The 25,439-nt window shown below is 37.7% G+C and overlaps 1 protein-coding gene across 3 annotated transcripts in view; it reads right to left on the reverse strand.

Annotated features, from left to right (window-relative positions):
* Positions 1 to 25,439, reverse strand: part of SGCG (sarcoglycan gamma) — a 127,509-nt gene that overhangs the window by 31,347 nt on the left and 70,723 nt on the right. For all 3 annotated transcript variants that reach the window (XM_072795777.1, XM_072795779.1, XM_072795780.1), the window contains 2 exons: positions 8,642 to 8,743; positions 3,738 to 3,825 (listed from right to left, as the gene is read on the reverse strand). In XM_072795777.1, coding sequence (XP_072651878.1) covers positions 3,738 to 3,825; positions 8,642 to 8,743 — 190 coding nt within the window. The remainder of the gene's footprint in view (positions 1 to 3,737; positions 3,826 to 8,641; positions 8,744 to 25,439) is intronic.

The following is a 25,439-nucleotide window of genomic DNA, read 5'->3' on the forward strand; positions in this document are numbered from 1 at the left end:
TGAGTACATTCTTAGATTCACAGCCTGTTGCAACTGTATGTTGGGGGCTTCTCTTCTCTGTGGCACACTGCACTACAAGGCCCTTCATCCTCAGATCCTGAGTCACTACCCTGTTTCTCCTATTTCCTTAGGAAGGATTTCAAAGCAGCAATATCTTGGTGACTTCAGAGAAATATGCAGCTGGGATAACGCTGGTATTTTTGGCTTCATTTCTAATATTTCTTCCATTGAGTTAAAAATCATCACATGGAAAGATATCTTTGGCTGCAGGTACACTGCTATCTCGTAATTGAGCATGCATGGAATTCTGTAATACTACATTCACTTTATTCTTCTGTTTTACCTTATATGCCTTATATTAGGCACACTATGAGTATATAAAGTCTTTTGCAGAAGCATATCATGGCAATGCAGAAGTTCTAAGAACCCTAACAAACTTGATGGATTGATGAGATTCTTATTTCTCAGCTTTGCTATTCGAAGACCTGGATCAAAGACATGTGTGATTGTAGCAGAGGGTCTCTTTCAGCACCCAGGAAAATGACTTGTATGTCTGCGTGGCAGTGACCAAACAGTGCCATAAACATCCCCAGCTTCTCCACTGGGTTTATTTGGTTGTAGTTTGAATAGGTCCACTTGGATTGGTAGCGACTACGATGCTATAGAAATCCCTCAAGGTAGAGGCCAGTGGTCTGGCTGGATCACATTCTGTATTCCAGGCCAGTTGCTGGAAAGCTGGTGCTCCACAGGATCCACTGGCTAAGTTCTCGTTAAACTCAACTGCCAAAACTGGCCAGCCCATCTGAGTTGCTGCTTGCTTACTTCTGGGCGTGTCTTATTTTTAAGCTAAACAAAATTCATTTCTATTATTTGAAATTGAAAGAAAATTAACTGTGCTAACCAGAGCTGCACTTAGAATTAGTAAGATTCCATTACTGTTGCTATGAATTGGTATCTTTCAGTTCAAGGATTTGAAATGCTAGCTATTATTGATTACTTGTCAATGTTTGATTTCTTTTAGGTTTTAAACTTTTGGTTTTGACTGTATTGGTTGCCATTTTTTTCAGTAGTTTTGTAATAAACAATTGTTCATTTAATTAAGTGGGATTAATTTGCTTAGTTCACAGAAATTACATTTTAATATCCAGGTTGGCTAAATTTAGCTTCTTTCAGAAAAGATGAGGCTGGAATGACTGTGATTATGGGAAGTCATTTACTTGAAAATAACCTTGGTGAGCTGAGTGGTATTCCCTGATTCAGGGTTCTTAATATAAAAGAGGTTTTCCAGTGAAAGTTTATTAGGAATTCACTCTTTTTAACACAATCTCAAGCATGAAACACCATGGTTAAAACTCATGATTTAAGGTTAATTTAAACTAAAGTAATTCTAATGGGAAATTTTTTTCTGTTTTTTTTTTTTTTTCTTTTAAGTACATTTCTTGGTCACAAAAATGGTAACCATACTTGCAGGAACCAGGGCAGTTACTGGTGTGCAATAATTTAGGGATATCTGGTTGGAGAGAGGGAGTGTTACACTCCTGACTGATGGAAATAAGTCCTGAGGTTTGCTTTTCCTGCTAACTACTCATTCCTGTTAACTACTAATCCCTGATAACTGTTAATTTGTACTACCTCCTGGTTTGGCTTTTTCTGCTACATAGTGATGTTTTCTTAAGCAAATGAGCTTTCCACAGCTTCAGTTTTTTTCATTCATGCAATTAGAGACAGGTTTACATTATGTCTAACTCTCTTGTATGATAAATGAAAATCCACATTCAACAAAAAATTAATGAGGAAGTATTTGTATTAAATCAATTTTATAGGAGTGTAAAAGGAATCTTTTAATTTTGGAGTTCCTAAGAGATACATGTATATTACTTATATGTTATTATGTACTTAAGAGCATATAGAAAGTAGCACATAGGCATCCGATAAATGTTGAACACATGACAAAAGATGAGCAAAAATCCCTCAAACACTTAAAAGCTACAGTCAAAGAATTTTATGAAATAAAGGTGAAAGATAAATCATGATACTACATAATTCATTAAGAAAATACGATTTGATTTAGATAAGTTTCAAGACCATGTATGCTGGATAAACTCAGATTTATCTCTACACCCACTGAGAATTTCACTGAACTTAGTGATCAAACAAACTTTTAAGCAAGAGATATATTCATTATTAGGAATAAGTTATAAAGATTAAAGAAGAACATATAATATGGAACTCTTGTATTAGTATGATAAAAAGGTACCATTAGGTTAATTATATGGCAGTAGGTTCCAATGTAACATTATTCTGTTTTGTAAAAACAGCCATTAGAAAAGAGACACTGAAAGTTACTAGTTTGTGTTGGCAGGACACAATTCACCTGTCTTCCCATAATCCAAAGGGCCACACAATTTTTTGGACTTGGCACATCTATAGACTGCTGATAGTATAGAGAATGGGTACGTATTCCATTCACTGGGTGGTTTCCTCTTTTGTCATTTTTTCCATCTATGGTCTTTCTCTCTAATCCTTGTTATCATATCACCACGTGAGATTCCATGGGATCTCACTCCTTGGTGAGATTATTCTTTGGTTTTAGCTGGTTGGATGGGTGTGAAATGCTGACCCAAGGGCAGCTGGTTAAACATATTAGGTGAACCAATAAGAGTAGTTTGTTGTGAATTTAGAATTTGTGCAATTGAAAACTAAGGTGGTTGGTGTTGAGAACTACAGCCAATCAGGTGAAGAACCAGAGAGGTCCTGTAGGGCCTACAGAGTTAGAACTGATGCAGCTAAGTGAAAACAATGGGCAAAGATACATTGGAAAGGAGGGTTATGTGGGAGAGAAGAAAGGAAGGGAGAAGGAGGAGGTTGGGAGAGAGAGAGAGAGACAGAGAGAGAGAGAGAGAATCTTTTGGCTCTTAGCCCTGGTTCTTTTTTTTTTTTTAAGATTTTATTTATTTATTTATTTATTTATTTATTTATTTATTTATTTATTTGAGAGAGAGAGAGAGAGAGAGAGAGAAATGCAAGTGTGGTAGGGAGAAGGACAAGCAGACTCCTCATTGAGCATGGATCCTGACTTGGGCTCATTCCCATGACCCTGAGATCACAACATTACCAAAATAAAGAGTCAGGTGTTTAAACGAATAAGACACCCAGGCGCCTCCCCAGGCTTCTAGGGGAAATAAAGGTTTAGGTGCCTGTGAGTCTCTTTTCACATTTTCACCAACTGATCAATACATAACTTCGTTTTTGTTTTATGTATGTTTCTGGGTAAGGATATTTTATTTAATATATATTGAGGATTTCCCTAGCTTTATTGGAGGTAATTGACAGAAACATTCTGTAAGTTTAAGGCATACAATTTGATAATTTGATATTTGTATATATTGTGAAATGATTACCATAATAACATTAGTTAACACATTAAAAAAAAAACTACTTTGGTTCCTTTGGTCTCAGATCAGATTCTTTTGCATTCTGTAATAATCATTGTTTCTTTAACTACCTTGAATGGTCCTCTATTTCTTAGAATCAAAATAATTTTAATTAGAATACTTCAGACTGTCTCCCTGTGATGCCAACTATTCTCTGTGGTCAACATAGTATGATATTTAGAAAACTCATAATTTAACTGTCCATAAATAACTCTGAATTTTTTAGAAGAGAAAAAAATGTATCCATCCAGCACAGCTCCCCATGGAACAATTACATGCCAAGCACTGTGAAATCAGACTCACCCACTTTTAATCTGCCTGTGACCTCTCCTTCAGAGTTGCGTGCATTGACCGTCACATTCTGAGTTGACTGCAGAAGCAGAGATGAGTCCTAGGAAGGCATTTATAAAATTTGACAAATACATACTATTTAAAATGACTGTATCTTTATATTCATTCATAAACTTAGGATTTATATGAGATAATTTCTCCATAGTCACAGATCCTGTGACCCTATACAGTATTTTAAAATCCTGGATTATATTACATGAAACAGTAAATGAATGTACTTTCCCCCCAAAGTTTAAAACAATACATATTTATTATGTCATAATTTTTTGTGGGTCAGGAGTCCAGGAAGAGTCAACCCTGGTTCTAAGTTCAGGGTCTCAAGGGGATGGCAGAGCTGAGGTTTCATTCCAAGCTCAAGATCTTCTAAGCTCATGTGGTTGGTGGCAAAATTCATTTCCTTGTTGCTGTAGATGTCCTAACATTTAAAAAAATAAATTATAATACTCTTTTGGGTTTCTTTTTTTTTCTTTTGGGTTTCTGCTGCTTATGTGCACTAGCCACAACATACCACATTAGTTCTCAAAGTGAAGATCTAAAATAATCAACTTTTAATCATTGTTTTTTCTATTCCAAGGAACTAAAATTTCACTTCTTATTATTTATGTCAAGGACATGATATATATTTAGGAGGTAAATCAGAGAATGGTTAGTTTTTCTATGATAAATACCATGTTACTTATTTTCCAAATGTGAAGTGTTTTCAAAATTTCAAAAGGGCTTTCTAAAATTTGTCAGATGCTTATGTTCTTTGAATTTTTTGTTGAAAGATAAAATGGCTTCATGGGCACATTGGTGCCTTTTGTGGTATCATAGCTCTGGAGGGGGGTTTTGTATTACAGATCATCTTTTGCTTTTATATAAACAATTTTCTTCAAAAAGAACGCAAGAATTGGGTGGTGAGATTCAGGTAGGTTTATGATCCATTCAGAGGGAACCAAATATCTTCCAAAGTTGTAGGGAATAACGTGAAATTTCAGAAGGAAAGAAGTTTCAGGAGGGCTCTGGAACTCTGGCAGGTCTGAAATTCTCCAAATTGCTTTGTGGAAGCAGACAGATCTATTGGCATCTCATGTTTTATCCAATGATATGACCTTAATACTGGTTTTTGCACTGTTCAAAAATAACTAGCACAATAATAAGAGTTAACAGTGCCCCGGGGTCAAGAGGGGCACACCCCATGCAATCTCTGGGCTTTCTCAGTGTGTGGTGGTCTCCTCCTCCATGGTACTCTACCCTGTGAACCTCAGGTTGGCTGCTTTTCCTTGGACTCCTAACTGAATCTTCTCAACTTGGAGAGAAGACCTGCCTCTGCTTTGGTCCTCTCCCTCACTGTGGCCTTAGAGAGTCTCTCCAGGCAGTAAACTGGGGTAGTCCTAGGGCTCACCTCATTTGTTTCCTCTCTCAGAGAGAACTATCCTGACTGCCATGGTGCAGTGTTTGAAAACTGTCCTATTCCATTTCGGTGTTATCACAAACTACCAAAGGCTGGGTGGCTTATAAACAATGAAGCTTTTCTCACAGTTCTGGAGGCTGGGAAGTCTAAGATCATGGTGCTGGCAGATTTGCTGTCCTGTGAGACTTTCTGGTTCACAGAAGGTTCCTTCCAGCTCACATGGCAGAAGGCATGAGGGAGATCTCTCATGCTCTCTGGTAAGGGCACTAATCGCATCATGAGGGTGCCGTCCTCATGAGCTAATATCCCCAAAGCCAGCCACATCTCCTAGTAATACCACCTTGGGAGTTAGGTTTCAATATGTGAACTTCTAGACCACAGAGAAAACCACTGTTCCATATACATCCTCAGTTTTGTCAGTTGTTCAATAAAAGCACATAAATCTGTTCCCCGTTATTTCCGTCTTGTATTTATCTGTTTTGAATTTGTAATTTCTTGTTCTTTTAATAAAAGCCACTCAAAAATAGCTTTAAACTCTGTGAGATTTTTTAAAATTTAAAGACAATTAGCCAACATACAGTACATCTCTGTGAGAGTCTTAAGTGTGCTCTTCTAGTCATTTTCACAACGGTTATTTTTACTTTGATGGAAGTGGATTCTCTTTTTGTGTAGAGTTCATTTGGCCTCCTTATTTTATTTATTTATTATTATTTTTTAAGGATTTTATTTATCCATTCATGAGAGACACAGAGAGGCAGAGATACAGGGAGAAGGAGAAGTGGGCTCCCTGCAGGGAGCCTGATATGGGACTTGATCCCAGGACCCTGGGATCACAATCTGAGCCAAAGGCAGATGCTCAACCACTGAGCCACTCAGGTGCCCCTTGGTGTCCTTATTTTAGATGGAGGTTTCCTCATGTGGTTTCAAGTTTCAAGTCTCAAGCTCCCTGTGTGGATCTATTTTAATTTTGGCACTCATGCAGCCTGTCTTAAGACTTTATCATCGTTTTCATTCAGACCCCCAGGCTTCTCAGTTTTCTAATGGTGGTTCAGGGCTTGTGTCCTCAGTGACACTTGGGTCTTGCTCTGGCATCTTTATGGGTTCCATTCCACACATACACAGCTATATTCAAGCCTGGGCTGTAGGTGCAACTCTTTTCTGCCTTTCATTGCTGTCTCATGCAGTGGATCTGCCTGGAGTCAAGCAGTCCCATCAGGTGCCATTTGGTCTCTGTTCGTCTGTGGGCTTTGATGGTAAGCTGTCCCTACCACTCTCCAGGACCATGAACCTCAAAGATAATCATTTCAAGTAAAGCTTTACCACTGTGTGTTTCATCTTCATTTCATTTTTGACTGTATCTATATGTTTCTAAATACAACCTTTTTGTTTTATCAAACACAACTGCTATGTGTTTAGGTCAATGGGCAGGGTGGATGGTTTTAAATCATGAGCTCCAGGGATGCTCTTGACAGGACGTTATGTGTTAATTGTGAAGAGTAATAGCACAGAGTACCATGATGAATTATATTTATAATAAAGAAATTCTCTCACCTCAGCAGATTAGATAAATGAATATGTGTTGTGTTTTGCAAATTCATCTCTGTAGTTTTATGGAAAATTATTTCCTGGACTCATCTTTGAAAAGGAAATATAATACATCAGTGCATACAGAAAATATAAAATGTAATTTTGTTCAGTTAATCCTATTATTAGAAAGCCATGTTAGTTACCAGATACTCTCTATTCTTTGTGATCACATAATATCATCCCATAATTTTATGTATCACTTCACATATTTCCTCAATGCATCATTGTAAGACTTAATACATGATTATCTAAAAGAATTTATATAATTTTGCTGTTTTATTAAGTATGCTGGAAATGAAAAAAACCTGGTAAAACTAAAAGTACTATGAAAGCCAGAATATTAAATTTGCTATGAATGAATCATCTGATTTCAGTCACCAGGCTATTCTACTAGTCTTATCTCTTCAAAAATATGATAGGGGATCAGCCAACATAACTCTGGGTGAGGCAGTGGCTAAGTCCTAATATTTAAATTCTTTTCTCACATCTGACCTCCCCTCTTATAAAAGCTTGGGTTCATTCTCCATGTTCCCATAGACAGGGATATTTAATACATTGAAATGCCATCACGATTAATATAAACATATTATCTGAAGAAGAATTGAGCTCATGCATGTATCAACCTGTCACGTTCCAGGTCATTTGCCTGCTCCTACTGTCAACAGAGACATTATCAGAAGGAATATGGTAGTGTCTAAGAGCTACTATGTGTGTTGCACTTTCTATAATCTCTCCTGGGCAGTTGATATTTATGTGTAAGCTTTACAGCACATCACATTATGGTTGGTAGTAGAGCTTGGTGATTGTCCTGATGTCCATGTAGGGGTGTGGTTTATCTCTAAGATCATGTGTGTTCTCAGTGGTTGGACTTTTATACCCTTTCCAATTGACCTAAAGTAGCTAGAAAAGCTTCTGCATGTAGGAGATACTGACATACACATTCATATCTAGAAATATGAGTGGAAAATGAAGAGTGCACTCCTCATACAATTGATAAGTTATGGTTGGATGAAGTTCAACATTTTGTTGGAATAATGCCACCTAATCAATAATTCAGCAAAATGTTTATCTTTACTACAAAGTCCATAGCATCACTTAAAGAAAAATAGAGCATATTACAAAAACTGACTATATTTTATGTGTGGCTCTCCCTGTTATAAATTCCATGGAGGTAAATGAAGGTAATATTGAAGTAGATTTATTTATTTATTTATTTTTTTTAAATTTTTTTTTCATTTATTCATGATAGTCACACAGAGAGAGAGAGAGGCAGAGACACAGGCAGAGGGAGAAGCAGGCTCCATGCACCGGGAGCCTGATGTGGGATTCGATCCCGGGTCTCCAGGATCGCGCCCTGGGCCAAAGGCAGGCGCTAAACCGCTGCGCCACCCAGGGATCCCGAAGTAGATTTATTTATAAAGTCACATTTAATGGGAATGTTTAATCTATTATTAGGACCATAATCTATAATTAGCATAATTAGTACAGAACCTACTACTATGAAACTAATTTCTTTCTAAGCCTCTCAGATAATTTTAAATGCCTCGAGAAAGTGTATTTAAATTACCTGCACTAATGGAAAGAAGTTTAGATTATTTTTGATAAAGGTTTTAATTAACAAACCTTTTTTATTATGGTCTAAATTACTGAAGCCACAAAATTCAGATCTGAAGCACATGAAAAAGGAACCTTTTTAGAATGTAATATCAGAAATGTGTTTTACAACCTTCTAGCCAAGCTTTTTATAAAGAGTGTAACAGCAATGTGTGTATATGTATACATTCTAAGAACCTCTTCTGAGATACGTTGAATTTCTGTGCTTAATGATTATTTTTCAGAAAACACAAAATATTTAAATGTTTCATCATTTTCTTACCACTCTGGAGTGTATTTCCTTGGCATACAACGGGAATAAAAATTCTGATTCTCCTTCTAGGCGAAGACCATCTTTTGTAACACGCAAATGACCCATTCCTGTCTGTTAAAAAGAGGAGACAATAGAGATTTTATTATTGCTTTCTTTTCCCCTTCTTTTAGTGTCAACTGGGATTACAGATGCATTTTCACAAATTTTCTATTGGCACTTTTCTATATTTCTCTTAAATACTACTCTATTTAAAACTTTAGTTGTTTTTATTCAATTGTCAGTATTTCATTAACTCTTGTGTAATACAAAGGACTATTTAAGAAATACATATTAGATTTAAAGAGTCAATGTATAATAAACACCCAAGAGCCCACCATGACCTAAGAAAAAGGTTCTTACCATTACTATTTAAAAACATTTAAAAAAATTAAGATGCAATAAAACAGACCATTTTGAGGTGTATAGTTCTATGAGTTTTAACCATACACGGGGTACATGACATTCTTTCACCACCACCCGCTACCATACCTTAAAGCTTTCAAGTGTATCTGGTAAGTTTACAATATAGCAACTGTTTATTGGCCATTTCTTAAGTGAAAAGCAATATTGCAGGAAGTGAATCTCTATTCAATGTGTCTGTTCTCAAGGAATTTTCAGTCATTAAGAATGATCACAAAGGATAGAAGACTTAATTCTGGTGATTATTGGTGCTATCAGAGCTGTTAAATCTGGTAGACATTTTTAAACTTCATTCCCTTTGTTTTCTCAGAATTCAGCACTGGATCTCTTTCTTGTTGGAACACTATCCTCACCTGGTTTCTGGGATACCACGGTCTCCTAGCTTTTCTCCTTGGCATCCACACATATTCATCCCCTCTACCCAGCCTCTGACTGCTGGCCTTCACAAGCTCAGTCAGGCACTTTTCTATGATCCCTCCCTGGCCACGCCCTCAGCTTCAATCACCATCTCAGTGTGGAAATTCTCACGTGTTTTTATTTGCAGTTTACATTCTTTCTTTTGATCTCCAGACCCATATATACAACTGTCTATCTCTCTCTCCCTTTTGAATATCTTGGGAGCACCTAAATATAACAAACTTAAGTTCTGATCTTTGCTCTCTCCCCTCCAAGATAGAGGTAGATTTAAAAAGGGGAGAGCAGAATGTTCAGGAAAATGAAACAAAAACATTAAGGGCCATTTTATAGGGTGATAGGTGATTTCTGGGACAGAGATATGGTACTCCGAACTGAATGCCATAGATTTCTCTCTTCAAGAACTCCACTGGTTGATAAGCCCCATTAACAAGAACCAGATTCAATCTTGAATTACTCTGCTGGTTATCTGTCTGTGAACCACCATTATGGTCCTCTTCTCAAACTTAGGTGTGGGAGCAGTGGATATTGCAACTGTGCTTAATGGAAGTCTCTCAATGCTGCTGAGTTTGGGTCAATCCCCACCACAGGCAGAGCAGCTCTCCTGAGTCTCTCTTACACATGACTCAGTGTAGAGCTTAGTTTGAAGAATGGGTTCAAAATCTAAAAAGTTGACAACTACTATTCTACAATTTCTCACAAAATCTAACCATGAATTGTAAGGCACAGTTTACAAAATTAAGCCAACATTAGCATATATAATATTGCTAATGTTGGCTTTAATTATGCATAATAAACCAATTTTTAGGAAACAATTCTATCAGGAATTTTTGCCCTAGAATTAACCAAAGTGAAGTTTCAAGATTACATATTCAAATCTGAAAATGTGCTGCTGAATTTCTGGGTTCAATGAAAAAAATGCCAGGAGTTTTTCTGGACTCTATTTTGCTATATTAGGGGGAAAAAACAATAAAAAAGTAATGGTAATTCCAGGCTCTGAAATAGCTCATTTACATAATCAGGTTGCGAAAGCTAGTTGTTCCTTGTCATGTGTCATTTCCTCCTCTTTGAAAAATGAGGAAATTGACATGAGGTGACCCAAACTCCTTTACCTATACTATTCTATGGTTTTAATACAATGAATTACAAACCTCTGCAAACAACCAATCATTCCTCAGTGCCTGAAAACAAAAGAATATATCTATTTGTCTAGGTTTTTGTGTGTGTGTGTGTGTGTGTGTGTCACATATGTGGAGGCATAACATAAAAAAATAAAATTTATTGTTTTCAGTGAAAATTTTTGCACATTTTTCACAAAGTACAAAATATCAACACAGTGAGGATATAGAACAGTTTGAGATAATAAAAATGCCCCCCAGCAGTCACTCCCCACTCCCACACTCCCACACCTTGGCGACCACTGCTTTCTGTTCCAATAGTTTTGCCTCTTGCAGAATGTCATATAAATGGAATCATACAGTATGCAGCCTTCGCAGACTGCCTTCTTTCAGTAGAATAATGCATTTGGCATTCATCCATGCTTATCATTTCTATTGAACAAATGCCTAGTAATGGGATTGATGGGTTGTATGGTAGGTTTATGGTTTTTCTTATAAGAAATAAGAAACTGCAAACTGTTTTCCAAGGTAGTTGTACCATTTTGCATTCCCATAAGCAATATATGAGTGCTCTGGTTCACTGTATTTTTGTCAGCACTTAGCATTGTCAGTATTTTTTTCCCATTCTAATAGGTATATGATGATATCATATTGTTGTTTTAATTTGTATTTTCTTAATGACTAATGATGTCAAGCATTTTTCAATGTGCTTTTTGCTATCCATATCTCTTCTTTGGTAAAATGTGTGTTTAATTTTTTTCTACTCATTGTTTCTTTTCTTATTTTTGATGGTTTAGAGTTCTTTATATGTTCTGTATACAAATCTCTGTTGATATGTAATTTGCAAATATTTCCACCCAGTCAGTGGTTTTTTCTTTAACTGTCTTTTAAAGAGCAAAAGTTTTTAATTTTCAAGAAGTTTATCAATTTTGTCTTCTATGGTTATGCTTTTGATATTTTATATGGAAGCTTTACCTAAACCAAAGAAATATTTTCTCTCCTATATTTTTTTTCTAGAATTTTTAGTTTTAGAATAAACATTTAAGTCTAATTCTAATTTTTGTTAACTTTTATGTATGGTGTGAGGTACAGATGATAATTTTGCATATGGATATCTAATTATTTCAGCTCAATATAGTGAAAATTTTATCCAATGTCCACTGAATTACTTTTGTACTTTCGTCAAAAATTAATTAACCATGTGTGGTTGTATTTCTGGATTCTCTATTCTGTTCTACTGACCCATGTGTCTATCCTTACTACACTGTATTGGTTACTCTAACTTTACAGTAAGGCTTGATATCACATAGTATGAGTTTACTAATTTTGTATTCTTCAAAACTGTTTTGGCTATTTTAATTCTTAAAAAGATTTTTGTTATGATACTGTATGCTTAACAAACCTTGCCATTGTAGCCATTTTTAATTGTGTAAGTTCAGTGATATTAAGTACATTCATATCGTTGTGCAATCACCACCATCTATCTCCATAACTTTTTCATCTTTTCCAACTGAAACTCTGTACTCACTAAAAAACAACTTCCCATCTCCCAATCCCCCAAACTCCGGTAATCACCATTCATTCTATTTCCTGATTCTATGAATCTGATTATTTTAGGTACCTCATTTGAGTGGCATCATATAAATTTCTCTCTTTTTTTAAAACTGTATTCTAGTTTCTTGCCTTTAAATATAAGTTGTAGAATCAGCTTGTCTATTCTACAAAAATTTTTGCTGGGATTTTGATTAGCAATGTACTGAAATATAAGTATCAATTTGGGAGAATGGACATTTAACAACAATGCATCTTCCAATGCTTAAGCACTATTTCCCATTTACTTAATTTTAAAGATTTCTTTCATCTGTGTTTTGTAGTCCTCAACATAAAAATCATCCATATTTTGCTAGATTTTTACATAAATACTTCATGTCTCTTGGTGCCATTGTAAACGATATTTTTATTGCATACCAGTTTCCATTTAGTCAGAATTGTTCTGGTTTATGCTTTTTCCTTCCTTTATTTTCAAACTCCCTCAATTTTTTCCTTTGTGTCTCTTGTAAGAGATTACAGATGATAATTTTAAAAGCACAACTTGAAAATATCTATTAATAGTTTAATGTTCACACTCAATGAAATTACTGAAATATTTTGATGGATTTCTACTATCTTATTTTTCCTTAAAAAAATTTGCAGTGGTTATTGACTATAATCTCCTATAACCTGGGAATCATTTTATCAGTAAAATGGCCTCTTGAGTGCTGATACCCATACCAAATCTCTATAAGAATATTGTGGTTTTAAGAATAAAAAAGATTTAAAAAAAGATGTAAGGTTCCATTAATCCCAAGTGTTCTTGTTAAATAAAATGCTTCATCTGGGTGAAGAGGGCATCTATGAAGAGGCATGATCAGTATTGGGTGTCAGGTCCCAAAAGGGTGAATAGTACCCTCAACATTGAAGCTCCCAAGCTCAGGTGGAATGGGGAGGTATCTGTGTAGGAGAGAGAGTGGTGGTGGAGGTATGAGAGTAGAAACATGAAGGGGAGTGATTAAATAAGTAGATGAAAGAGCAATGGGAGCCAAGTTCCTCATGTCATGGAAGGGAGGTATAAATTATATATAATATATATATAATTATAATATATAATATAATAATATATATTATATTATATATAATTCTGTTGTGGATTGAATTTAAAATTTGTATGAACCCATGGTGCTCCGTGGTGTACGTGGATAGGTAGAGAAATAAATGTTCATACAAAGGTGTGTGTGTGTGTTAGTTATATGTCTTCTGACTGGGTCTGGGAGAGTAGCACCACATCAACAGCCATGAGAATGTCTGGCATTTGAATCTTCACTTCTAAGTACTGTTCCCCACTAAAAGGAACAAGAACTCCTTGGAGAGGCAGCTAATTTCTGGGCCAGGGTAAGGAAAGAGGATGATGAGGCTGGAAGATCTTGTGCCAAAAGACAAGGAAGGGCTCAAAGAATAATGAAGATAGGTCAAAAGGCAGAAAAGTCAGCTAAAAAGGCCTCCTAGAAGCCAAATCAGATTCAACATGAACGTCAAAAGAAATGACACTAATGGATTATGAAAGCCCACTAGGTAGAATTAGAAATCAGGAGTCCATACAGGCATTCAAAAATAAACAAATGAACAGAAGGGTTGATGAAAACAGGACCTTTACATAGTTTGAAACTATTTCCTTACAAATTAATTATAACTGTAAATGGGAAAATAGTAATTTTACAGGGAAGGAGACTGGCTCTTTCATCAAGTGCTCGAAGTAGTGAGCCAAATAAAAAATATGCTGTGCTGATGAAAGTCCTAAATTCCAGAGGGTGAAACAGGGTTTCTGGAGTTGGGGAAGGACGGGAGTAGGAACAGGATAGTGCATGCGCAAAGCCTTAGAGCATTTGAGTGCAGGAGATGAGCAATGGGGAGATGAGGGTTTCTTATGGTGATCAACATCAATCGGGATGGAAGGAAAATGGGCACTAAGTGCAGTGTACTTGAGGCAGATGGTGGAAGTACATCTGTGATGGTGAGAGGGCAGTGAGAGGGCAGTAAGAGGGCGAGCGCCTGATGCTCCCTATTTATTCTTGTTGATGAGGTAAGGGTCTACAGCACCAGGGCCATAGGACTGGCCCACTCTGTGTAGGTCCATTCTTGACTCTTGTGAGATGGGGCTGACTTGCTCTGGATTCCTGGGGCTCTCTCTGGACTCTTGCTGATTGCATTGTGGTTCCCACACTTTTACTACATTGTATCATATGGATTTCAGCATGCTCTTTCAGGCTTCCATGCATTTGCTCATATTGTTGACTAATAATTTTAATTTACACAGCTATTCCTTATTAATCCTTCAAGACTTGTTTCAGTTATGCCTGTACATAGAACCCTGTGCATAACCCTATACTAGCACATATAGGATTACTAGTACATGAGCTTGTTGATCTCTATGCAAAATATTGGTTACTCCTTTTTCAGAGGTAGAGTGTAATCCTCTCCTCTTGAATCTGGGCTAACAGCAGAAATGACATCAAAAGAAGCCTTGAAGCTTCTTTCAGGCCTCTCGGTATACTTCAGAAGTCCTGAGTACTATGATGTAAGAAGTCCAGGGACCCTGAGATCACATGCTGCAGAGACTAAGGACAGACTCTCCAGCTCTCAATTCCAACTGAGCCCAGCTTCCAGCTATCCCTGCGGTGGCACCAGATATGTGAGTGAAGTCATCTTGAACTCTCGAAACCAACTCTAATACTGGTTAATTATACCTGAGTGACCTCAACTGACATTATGGGGAGCAGAACTGCCTGGCTGAGTCCTACCCCATATTTTGACCTGCAAAATAAAAAGTTACAATAAAATGGCTTTTGTTGTAAGCCATTCATTTTTATTTATTTTTATTTTTTAAATATTAATTAATTAATTAATTAATTAGAGACACAGAGAGACAGAGAGAGAGACAGAGAGAGAGAGGCAGAGACACAGGCAGAGGGAGAAGCAGGCTCCATGCAGGGAGCCTGATGCGGGACTTGATCCCGGGTCTCCAGGATCACGCCCTGGGCCGAAGGCAGGCGCTAAACTCCTGAGCCACCCAGGGATCCCCAAGCCATTCATTTTTAGAGTGATATGTTTTGTGGCAATAGATCCCTGAAATATTTCCTTCAAGCAGATTAACCACATCTATTCTACCCGAAACCCGATGTCCAAAAGCACTTATTATGTGTTTGAACTGTTAGATGATCTATTTTCAGAAAAAAATATCAGAAGTCTAGCCAATAAAACTCAATATCATTTAGATCCTACATTACATGACACTGTCAGCTTAATGGTTATAGCACATCTCAACTCTGGCTTTCCTTCCTTTGGTGTATCCTCTGCTATTAATTCTAATGTGACTGTACCATCACATATTCATTCTTTTGGCAAAATCAACCAAGTGCCAGAGTTTGATTCTGTTTTGCTTCTATCACTCACTCCAAGTAGGCTCAACACTTCTAAGCAATAGCAAGGGGCAGGAAAAGCAGTCCCAGCAGGATGATGCCTTGATTAAATCCTTAGGGAGCTTACACAGAATGCCAGGAGGATGAGCTCTGCAGTTCAAAGTCCCTTCCACTTAATGGGTGTTAGGAAGAATGAGCAGGATGTCTCAGATTCTCCCCGCTGAGGAACTGAGGGAGGAAGAATTTCCAAACCCCTTCCAAATCACTCTTCATCTTCCCAAAGCTGGAGTTAACAAGACGAGTGTTGCTCTTAGCCCTTAATCATCATTTTCTTAGTTGCAGGCTTAGCATTCACAGCTAGAACAGTTGAAGTAGAGCATGATTTAATCAACTTTCCCTGGAACTTAAATTCATTTTGGTCAATTTCCTGTTGTTTTTGGCTTTCTTCATTCTGGAGGTCAAAAGATTGCAAAATATTTGATAGCTCTGCAAGTTTCTCTTGTTTCCTTTCATTTCTTAAAGTTTAATTAGCCTGTATATCCTTTTGAATTTACCACATTAATTTTGTTTCAAGTAACTAACTTTGATAATTTTCTCTTCTTGTATGGAACAAATTACCCTCTGTCTTTCTTCTCTGGTGAGCACTGCCCCCACTCACCACCTTCTAAAAGCTAGCTGAGTGTAATAAAGAAAAACTCAGTTTTTTTCCTTCCTATTTAGGGAAAAACTCAGCTCTCCCCTGTTATGTCTTTCCTTCCTATTAGGCTCCTGTACTTCACACAGAACACTTTACTTCCGACGTTTCTGGTCACCTAATGTGTGGAGTTTTTCCCCACATGTAGCAATCCTTAGACACCAGGAGAGTGTTGAAGAATTCAACTCAATTCTAACACCAACTACCCAGAGATACCACCAAATTCCATAGAATAAGGCCTCAGTCCCACAAGACTGATCCACCACCACTGCCTTTAGATGCCAGTCACAAGCCCAGGCTGTCACCTGTGCTTCTGACTAACCAGCTATTTATCAGAGTTCCAACAATCCCTTCCTTGGGTTTGATTAAATGGCTAAAAGAAGCTCACAGAACTCAGGAAAACATATATTTACCAGTGTATTAAAGAACACGGTAAAGGATACAGATGAACAGCCAGATGAAGATATACACAGGGTGAAGTCTGAGAAGTTTCTGTCTACTTGGAATTGGGGTATGTCATTCTCGCAGTGTGGGTGTGTTTGCTAAACTAGAAGCTCCTCAAACCCCCTACTACTGGCATTTATAGAGGCTTCCTCATGTAGCCATGATCAATTATTAACCCCATTTCCAGCCCCTTTCCCCTCTTTGGAGGATGGTGGGGGTAAGGCTGAAAATTTAAGCTTCTAATTTTGCCTGGGTCTTTCTGGTGACTGGCCCCTATACTGAAGTCATCCAGGAGCCCACCTAGAGTCACCTCATTAGAACAAAGGATGTTCCCTGTTATCATTTAAGGGATTACAAAGTTTTAGGAGCTCTGTGCCAGGAACTGGGGGGAGAAAACAATATATATATTTTTTTATTATCTCACACATTTCATCTTGCTTACTGTATTAGTTTCCTATTTCTCCTGTAAGAAATTACTACATATTTAGTGGCTTAAAACAATGCAAATTTATTATCCTACAGTCCTAGAGACTGGTAGGGCTATATGCTTCTGGAGGCTGCAAAGGAGAATCTTTTTTCTTGCCATTTCCAGTCTCTATAGGCCACCTGCATTTTTGGCTTATGGCCCACATCACTCAGATTCTGCTTCTGTCATCATATCCCCTTCTTGGACTCTGACCCACCTATCTTTCTCTTACATTGGTCCTACCTGGATAATCCAGGATAATTTCTCCATTTCAAGACCCTCAATTCAATCACATATGCAGTATCTCCTTAGCCATAGAAGGTAAAATATTCACATCTTTGGGGCATTATTCAGCCTACCATACCAATTAATAATAAAGTGGTAGAAGCTGCTGTGGTTCTTGTCAAGCTATAATGTGTATTTAAACCACCTGGGACCTAGTTAAAGTGCAACTACTAGTTAGTGGGTCTACCTGAGAGTCGACATTTGTAACCAGCTCCCAGGTGATGCTGTTGCTGCTGCTCCAGATACCACATAGAGTGGCAAGGGTTGACCAATGAGTCTGACTTTTGGCTGCACAATGGAATCACCTACAGGGTTGTAAGAACTACAGATGGCCAGTTCTCTCCTCCAACCCCCAAGAAGCTGTGCTTAAGTTGCTATGGTGTATGGCCTGGGCACTGGGATTTTTAGAAGTTTGAGACCCTTAGGTGTTGTGTGAGAAGTTCCTTAGGTCTAAGTCTGGCAGAGGGGAAAAAAGTGCAATTGTTAATTAGTAACATTCGGTGCTGGCTGGAATTTGGGGTTGAGAGATGACTGTCATGTTTGTTGCACATCTGCCCACCTGGTGAAGACTTGCTGGGGTCTAGAGGCAAAGATGAATGAGATTTAGTCCTTATAAATATTCCATATATTGTACTCGGGGATGGGAGCCCATTCTATGAGCTCTCAGCCCACTCATCTTTGTATTACCAGTGCCTAATGCTAACATTTGGCACATAAGAAATGTTTGTTGATTCTACTGTATCAGAGACAAAAAGTTCTATCTGGAGGTATTCACAATTCCATAGAGAAGATAAATTAAGTATAATGTAATTACAGATATATGATATGGAGAGCAATGTTGGAGAAGCTTAGACTTTCACCTTATTAGAGTGGCTCTTCAACTAAACCATGTAGGAATAAAATAAGAAAATATTGGAATTTTTCTGTTTATGAGATTTTAACAAAATCAAATACAATAGAAAAATCACCTGATTCGATCAATTGTAATTTGTGCAAACTGACTCAGAAATAGCAGGATCTATTATATTCTATGCTCTCTGCTATTGAGGTCACACAGGAAACTGAACTCACTAAAACTTTAATAAAGTTAGGGCTTAGTTGCCATCACACATGCTCCTGACTTACATATAATTTAGGTCCAAATATCATTTGAATAAAATCCTCTTCCTAGCTTTGAGTAGCAGAAAATGTGATGCAAAACAAACTTATGTCAATACTCTAAAGACTAAGAATGAAAATGTCTATGTTTTCCTGAACATCTGAAACTTGACTTTTCTTTTAATAACAAGTCAATTAATTAAAAATGCTAAAGACTACATATCCATTTTTCTTATTAAACTAATCTTTAAAATTTTATTCTTTTTAAACTGCATGCATGAAACAACTTAAAGACATTGGTAGTGATAAAAAGTAATAATGTAAAATTAATTTTTCCAGTTCCAACTGCATTTATCAGCCGTCATTAGTCTTCTTTCTGAGGAGCAGAGTCTAGACCCCACACCTAGTACCCCAAATTTTAAGACTCCCATCTGACAGACGGGCCCCCTAAATACCTATCTCTGAAAGCCAGTGGGGCTTTGTCCATGAGCCTTACCAGACTAGAGCCAACAAAGAAGCAGTTCTTAATGGGTGCATGAGCATTCATCATGGCTATCTGCCAGGGATCACTGCAGGGGATAGGCGAAAATGCCATTTCCCAGTCTTCCCCTCAAAGGGATTCATCTGCATACTTTAAAGCTACTGCCTGAGGGCCAGGGTTCTAATTTAGCACACAGCTAGGGTCTAGCTGCCATCTTCCCTAGAGGTCAGTAGGGAAACCAGTGTACAAGAGTACACCTTCCTATGTTCTCCCTCAAGTCTTCTAAAATAATAAAAGACATTAGTATCACCTTGAAAGGAACCTGTATACACACCTGGCTGCCCGGCTTCTATGGCTTCTATTCCAGGATGAGCACCCAGATTGCCTGGCTTTTATAGCCAATAGGGCTTGCATTCAAGAATCTCAAAGGACCATGGCAAACAAAGCAGCAGCTTTTAAGGGGCTCAGGAATGCCCCTCCAAGGCCAGAGGGAGAAGCAGGCTCCCTGAAGGGAGCCTAATGCAGAACTAGATCCTAGGACCCCGGGATCATGTCCGCCCTGAGCCGAAGGCAGATGCTCAACCACTGAGCCACTCAGGCATCCCTGAGGGTCTAGCTTTTAATCAAACTGTATCTAGGTGCTCACGTCTTCCCCTTGAGTACATTGACAGGTTTAGATAAATCCTCAAGTACTAAGAGCTAATAAGAATAATGATGGCTATTTGGACAATAGCAAAAGTTTGAGAGATAGCTAGAAGCCCCAGGTGGGCTGACTGACAAGGACTGTCACACAAGACCATTCTGTCAAGATTGAGAGTGGTGGCTGTTTTATCTAGTATGCAGGAATCAACACAGAAAGTCAAAGAACATGAAGAAAAAGGGAATTATGTCCCAAACAAAAGAATAAGATAAATCTCCAGAAATAGGTTCTAATGAAATAAAGTAATATACTTTATGACAGAAAGTTCAAAATAAATCACAAAGATGCTCAGGTCAGGAGAGCAATGTATTTCAACACAAAAAATATTAAAAATTACCTAATAGAAATAACAAATGGAAGAGTCTAAGAGCTTAACTAAGAAATTTCAATAGAGCAGGTTCAACAACAGACCAGGATCAAGCTGAAAAAAAGATCAGCAAGCTCAAACAGGATGGTGGGATTTATTTAACCAGAGGAGCAAAAAGAGTGAAAGAGAGTGAAGATGGCTTCAGGGAATTATGGAACATCATTGAGTGGACCAACATATACCTTACAGGTGTCCCAGAAGGAGAAGAGAGAGAAAGGGTCAGAAAGTTTATTCAAAAAACTAATGGCGGGTAGCCCCCGTGGCGCAGCAGTTTAGCACCGCCTGCAGCCCAGGGCGTGATCCTGGAGACTCCTGGAGACCCAGGATCGAGTCCCACATCAGGCTCTCTGTATGATGCCTGCTTCTCCCTCTGCCTGTGTCTCTGCCTCTCTCTCTCTGTCTCTATGAATAAATAAATAAAATCTTAAAAAAAAAAAAACAAAAACTAATGGCTGAAAACATTCCTAACCTGGGGGAAGAAACAGACATTCAGATTCCAAGAAGGTCAAATATTACCAAATAGGATGAATCCAAAGAGACTCACATAGAGACACTGTAATTTAACTGTCAAAAGTTAAAGACAAGGAGGGAATCTTGAAAGTAGCAAGAGAAAATAAACCTAGTCCAGGAACACCCAGGTGGCTCAGTGGTTGAGTGTCTACCTTTGGCTCAGGTTGTGATCTCAGGGTCCTATGATAGAGTCCTGCATGGGGCTCCCTGTGGGGAGCCTGCTTCTCCTTCTGCCTATGTCTCTGCCTCCCTCTATGCATCTCTCATGAATAAATAAATAAAATCTTAAAAAAAAAGAAAAAAGAAACTTAGTTCCCACAAAGATATTCTCATAAAACTAAATAGATCTTTTTCAGCAGAAACTTTGTAGGCCAGAAGGGAGTGGGATAATATATTTAAAGTGCTGAAAGAGAAAAACTTCCAACCAAGAATACTCTGCTGGGCAAAGTTGTTCATCAGAACTAAAGGAGAGATAAAGAATTTACTAGACAAACGAAAGCTGAGGGAGTCCATCAGCTCTAGACCACCTTACTAGAAATAATAAAGGGAGTTCTTCAAGCTGAAACAGAAAATTGCTAGTTAATAACAGGAAAATATATGAAAGTATAAAACTCACTGCTAAGGTAAATATATGGAGGTTTAGAATACTCCAATCTAATGGTGGTGAGTCAATCACTTATAACTCTAGAATGATGGTTAAAAGATAAAAGAAGTAAAAATAACTATAACTACAATAATTTGTTAATGGACACATGGTGTAAAAAGATATAAATCACAATAATTTGTTAATGGACACATGGTGTAAAAGGATGTAAATCACGTCACCAAAAACATAAAATATTGGGGGAGGAATGTAAAATGTAGAGCTTTTGTATGCAGTGAAGTGATTAGTTTGAAATAGACTGTTATAAATAGGGCTTCAGGGGAAGATGGCAGAGTAGGAAGACCCTAAAGTCACCCTGTCCCACAAATACAACTAGTTAACACTCAAACCAGAGCAAACTACTCAGAAAAGGACCCAAAGACTAGCCAAACAAACTCCCCAACTAAATGTAGAGGAGAGGCCACATTAAAGAAGGCAGGAAGGCTGAGGACTCAGTGAGAACTTAAACCTCCTGGGTCTGAGCACCAGAGGAAGGGAGCCGCAGGTGTTGAGAGGGACAAGAAACAGACCAGCACCCAGGCAGCCTGCAATGGGAAGAGCTATTCCCATAGCATTTGGCTTTGAAAATCAGAGGGCTCGAATTTTCTGAGAGCTCAAGCCACGGGACTTACAGCCTGGAACTTCAGAAATAAGCTGCTCAGCTCCAAGAGAGCCCAGAGGGTGATATGAAGCTGAGCCCTGGTCTTTAAAGAGACAGCACAGCAAAGAACTGGAGGCAGCAGTTTGAAAGGTGCCTGGGGCTTATGGGAGGGAGAATTAGTTACTAATTTCAGATTTTGCTGAGGTATTTCTCCAGGAACAAAGAAGCTGGCAGGCACAATTTCCTTCCCTGCCCCTCACCATAAACACACAGCCACTTGTAGGAATCAGCATGGTGCAGGCACAGACAACCTAACTTGCTTACACTTTACCCTAATTCCCCAACAACTAGACCTGCCTCAGTCTTGGTGCTGTGGATCCTCTCCCCCAGAAGACTTGCACAAACCTTGCCAACACTGCATCTCCTGGCCTCTGTGGAGAATGCACACACCTTGTTAAAACTGCACCCCGGCCCAAGCATGCTTTGTGGAAAAGCCCTTGCTGGCCAGTCTCCCCAGTGGAGGAAGACCAATCCCACCTCATTAAAAGTGAATGTCCCACTCACTAGTTTCAAGATTAAGTCAGCATAGCTGACTTTCCTAACACAGAAAGACAGAGTTAGGCAAATGAGATAGAAGAATATGTCCCAAATGAAAGAATACGACAAAACCAAAGTATGAGACCTAAGTGAAATGGATATAAATAATATGCCCGATAGAGAATTTAAAATAATGATCATAATGATAGTCACTGAACTTGAGAAAAGAGTGGAGGACATCAGTGAGACCCTTAATACAGAGATTAAAAAGAATCAATCAGAGACGAAGAATATAATAAATGAAATTAAGAAAACACTTGATAGGGATCCCTGGGTGGCGCAGCGGTTTGGTGCCTGCCTTTGGCCCAGGGCGCAATCCTGGAGACCCGGGATCGAATCCCACGTCGGGCTCCCGGTGCATGGAGCCTGCTTCTCCCTCTGCCTGTGTCTCTGCCTCTCTCTCTCTCACTGTGTGCCTATCATAAATAAATAAAAAAAAAAAAAAAAAAGAAAACACTTGATAGAATAAATAGCAGGCTGGAGGAAGTAGAGGAATGAATTAATGAACTAGAAGATAGAGTAATATAGACTAATAGAATACTTACCATCAAGCTGAACAAATGAGAGAAAAAAGAATTCTGCAAAAACGAGAACAGACTTAGGGAACTCAATGACTCCATCAAGAGCAATAATATTTGCATGATAGGGATCCCAGAAGGAAAAGACAGTGAAAAAGGGGGAGAACATTTATTTGAAGAAAGAATAGCTGAAAACTTCCCTAATCTGGGGAAACAAACATATATCTGAATCTAGGAGGCACAGAGATTCCCCCAACAAAATCAACCAAAGGAGGTCCATACAAAGATACAAAGTAATCAAAATGGCAAAAAGTAGTGATAAAGAAAACAAAATTAAAATCAGCAAGAGAAAAGGAGACAGTTGCATACCAGGGAAGCCCTATAAGTCTATCACTGGATTTTTTAGCAGAAGCTTTGCAAGCCAGAGGGAATAGTATGATATATTCAAAGTGCTGAAATGGAAAAATCTACAGCCAAGAATACACTATCCAGCAAGGCTATTCATTCAAAATAGAAGGAGAAATAAAGAATTTCTCAGGCAAACAAAAATTAAAGGAGTTCATGACCACTAAATCACCGCTAACAAAAATATTAGAGTGGAATCTTTGAGTGGAAAGGAAAGATCATAAGTGAGAGTATGAAAGGTAGCAAATACAGAAGCAGTAAAAATAACTATTTCTGTAAAAAATCAGTCAAGGAATTCACAAAATAAAAGGATTAAAATATGACACCATATACCTAAAATGTGTTGGCAGGGTGAGAGGAATAAAGAATGGGTTCGAACTTAAGCAATCATCAACTTAATCCAGACTGCTATAGGCAGAAGAGGTTATATACAAACCTAATGGTAACCACAAATCAAAAACCACTAATAAGTATGCAAAGAATAAAGAGAAAGCAATCCAAGTATATCACTAAAGAATACCAGCAAACCAGGAAAAGAGAAAGAGAAGAAAGGGTCAGAGAAAACTACAAAACAACCACAAAACAAGTAAAAAATAGCAATAAATATCTATCAATAATTACTTTGAATGTAAGTGTACTAAACACTTCAATTAAAAGAGATAGGATGACAGACTGGATAAAAAAAAACAAGACCCATCTAAATGTTGCCTACAAGAGACTTGTTGCAGACCTAAAGACACCTGCACACTGAAAGTGAGAAGATGTAGAGACATTTATCATGCAGATGGATGTCAAAAGAAAGCCAGAGCAGTGATACATATATTGGACAAAATGGACTTTATTTATTTATTTTTAAAGATTTTATTTATCTATTTATGAGAAACACACAGAGAGAGGCAGAGACACAGGCAGACAAAGAAGCAGGTTCCCTGATGTGGGACTCGATCTCAGACCCCGGGATCACACCCTGAGCCAAAGGGACACTCAAATACCAAGCCACTCAGGCATCCCGACAAAACAGACTTTAAAACAAAGACTGTAAGAAGAGACAAAGAAGCACACCATAATAATAAAGGGGACAATCTAACAAGAAGATATACAATTGTAGATACTTATGCACCCAACATGGAAGCACCCAAATACATAAAACAATTAATAACAAACATAAAGGAACTAATCAATAGTAACACAATAATAGTAGGGGACTTAATACCTCACTTAGATTGATAGATATATAACCCAAACAGAAAACCAGCAAGCAACAGTGGCTTTATATGGCACATTGAACCAGATGGATTTAATAGGTATATTCAGAAAATTCTATCCTAAAACAGAAGATACATTTTTTAAGTGCACAGAGAACATTCTCTAGAATAGATCACATATAAGGCACAAAAGGAGCCTTGACAAAATCAAAGAGATCAAAGTCATACCATGCATCTTTTCTGATCACAATGCTATGAAACTAAAATCAGCCACAAGTAAAAAATCTGGAAGGACCACAAATACATGGAGGTTAAATAACATGCTACTAAACAATGAGTGGGTCAACCAGGAAATCAAAGAAGAAATAAAAAATACATGGAAACAAATAAAACTGAAAACACAAGAGTCTGAAGCCTTTGGGATGCAACAAAAGCAGTTTGAAGAAAAAGAACCCAAAAACAGCAGAAGGAAGGAAATAATTAAGAATAGACAGAAATAGATGATATAAAAACTAAAAAGCCAATAGAACAGATCAATGAAAACAGGAGCTGATTCTTTGAAAAGATCAACAAAATTGATGAACCTCTAGTCAGAAACATAAAAAAAAAGAGAAAGGACTCAAATAAATACAATTATAAAAGAATGTTATGAAAAACCATATGCCAACAAATTAGATACCCAGAAGAAATGGATAAATTCCTAGAAACATAAAAACTACCAAAACTGAAGCAGGAAGAAATAGAAAACTTGAACAGGCTGAATCGATTAAAAACTCCCAACAGAAGTCCAGAACCAGACAGCTTCACAGCCAAGTTCTACCAAACATTTAAAGATGAGTTAGTATTTATT

The sequence above is a fragment of the Canis lupus genome, chromosome 24, assembly GCF_048164855.1.
Source record: "Canis lupus baileyi chromosome 24, mCanLup2.hap1, whole genome shotgun sequence".
Lineage (NCBI taxonomy): Eukaryota > Metazoa > Chordata > Mammalia > Carnivora > Canidae > Canis > Canis lupus.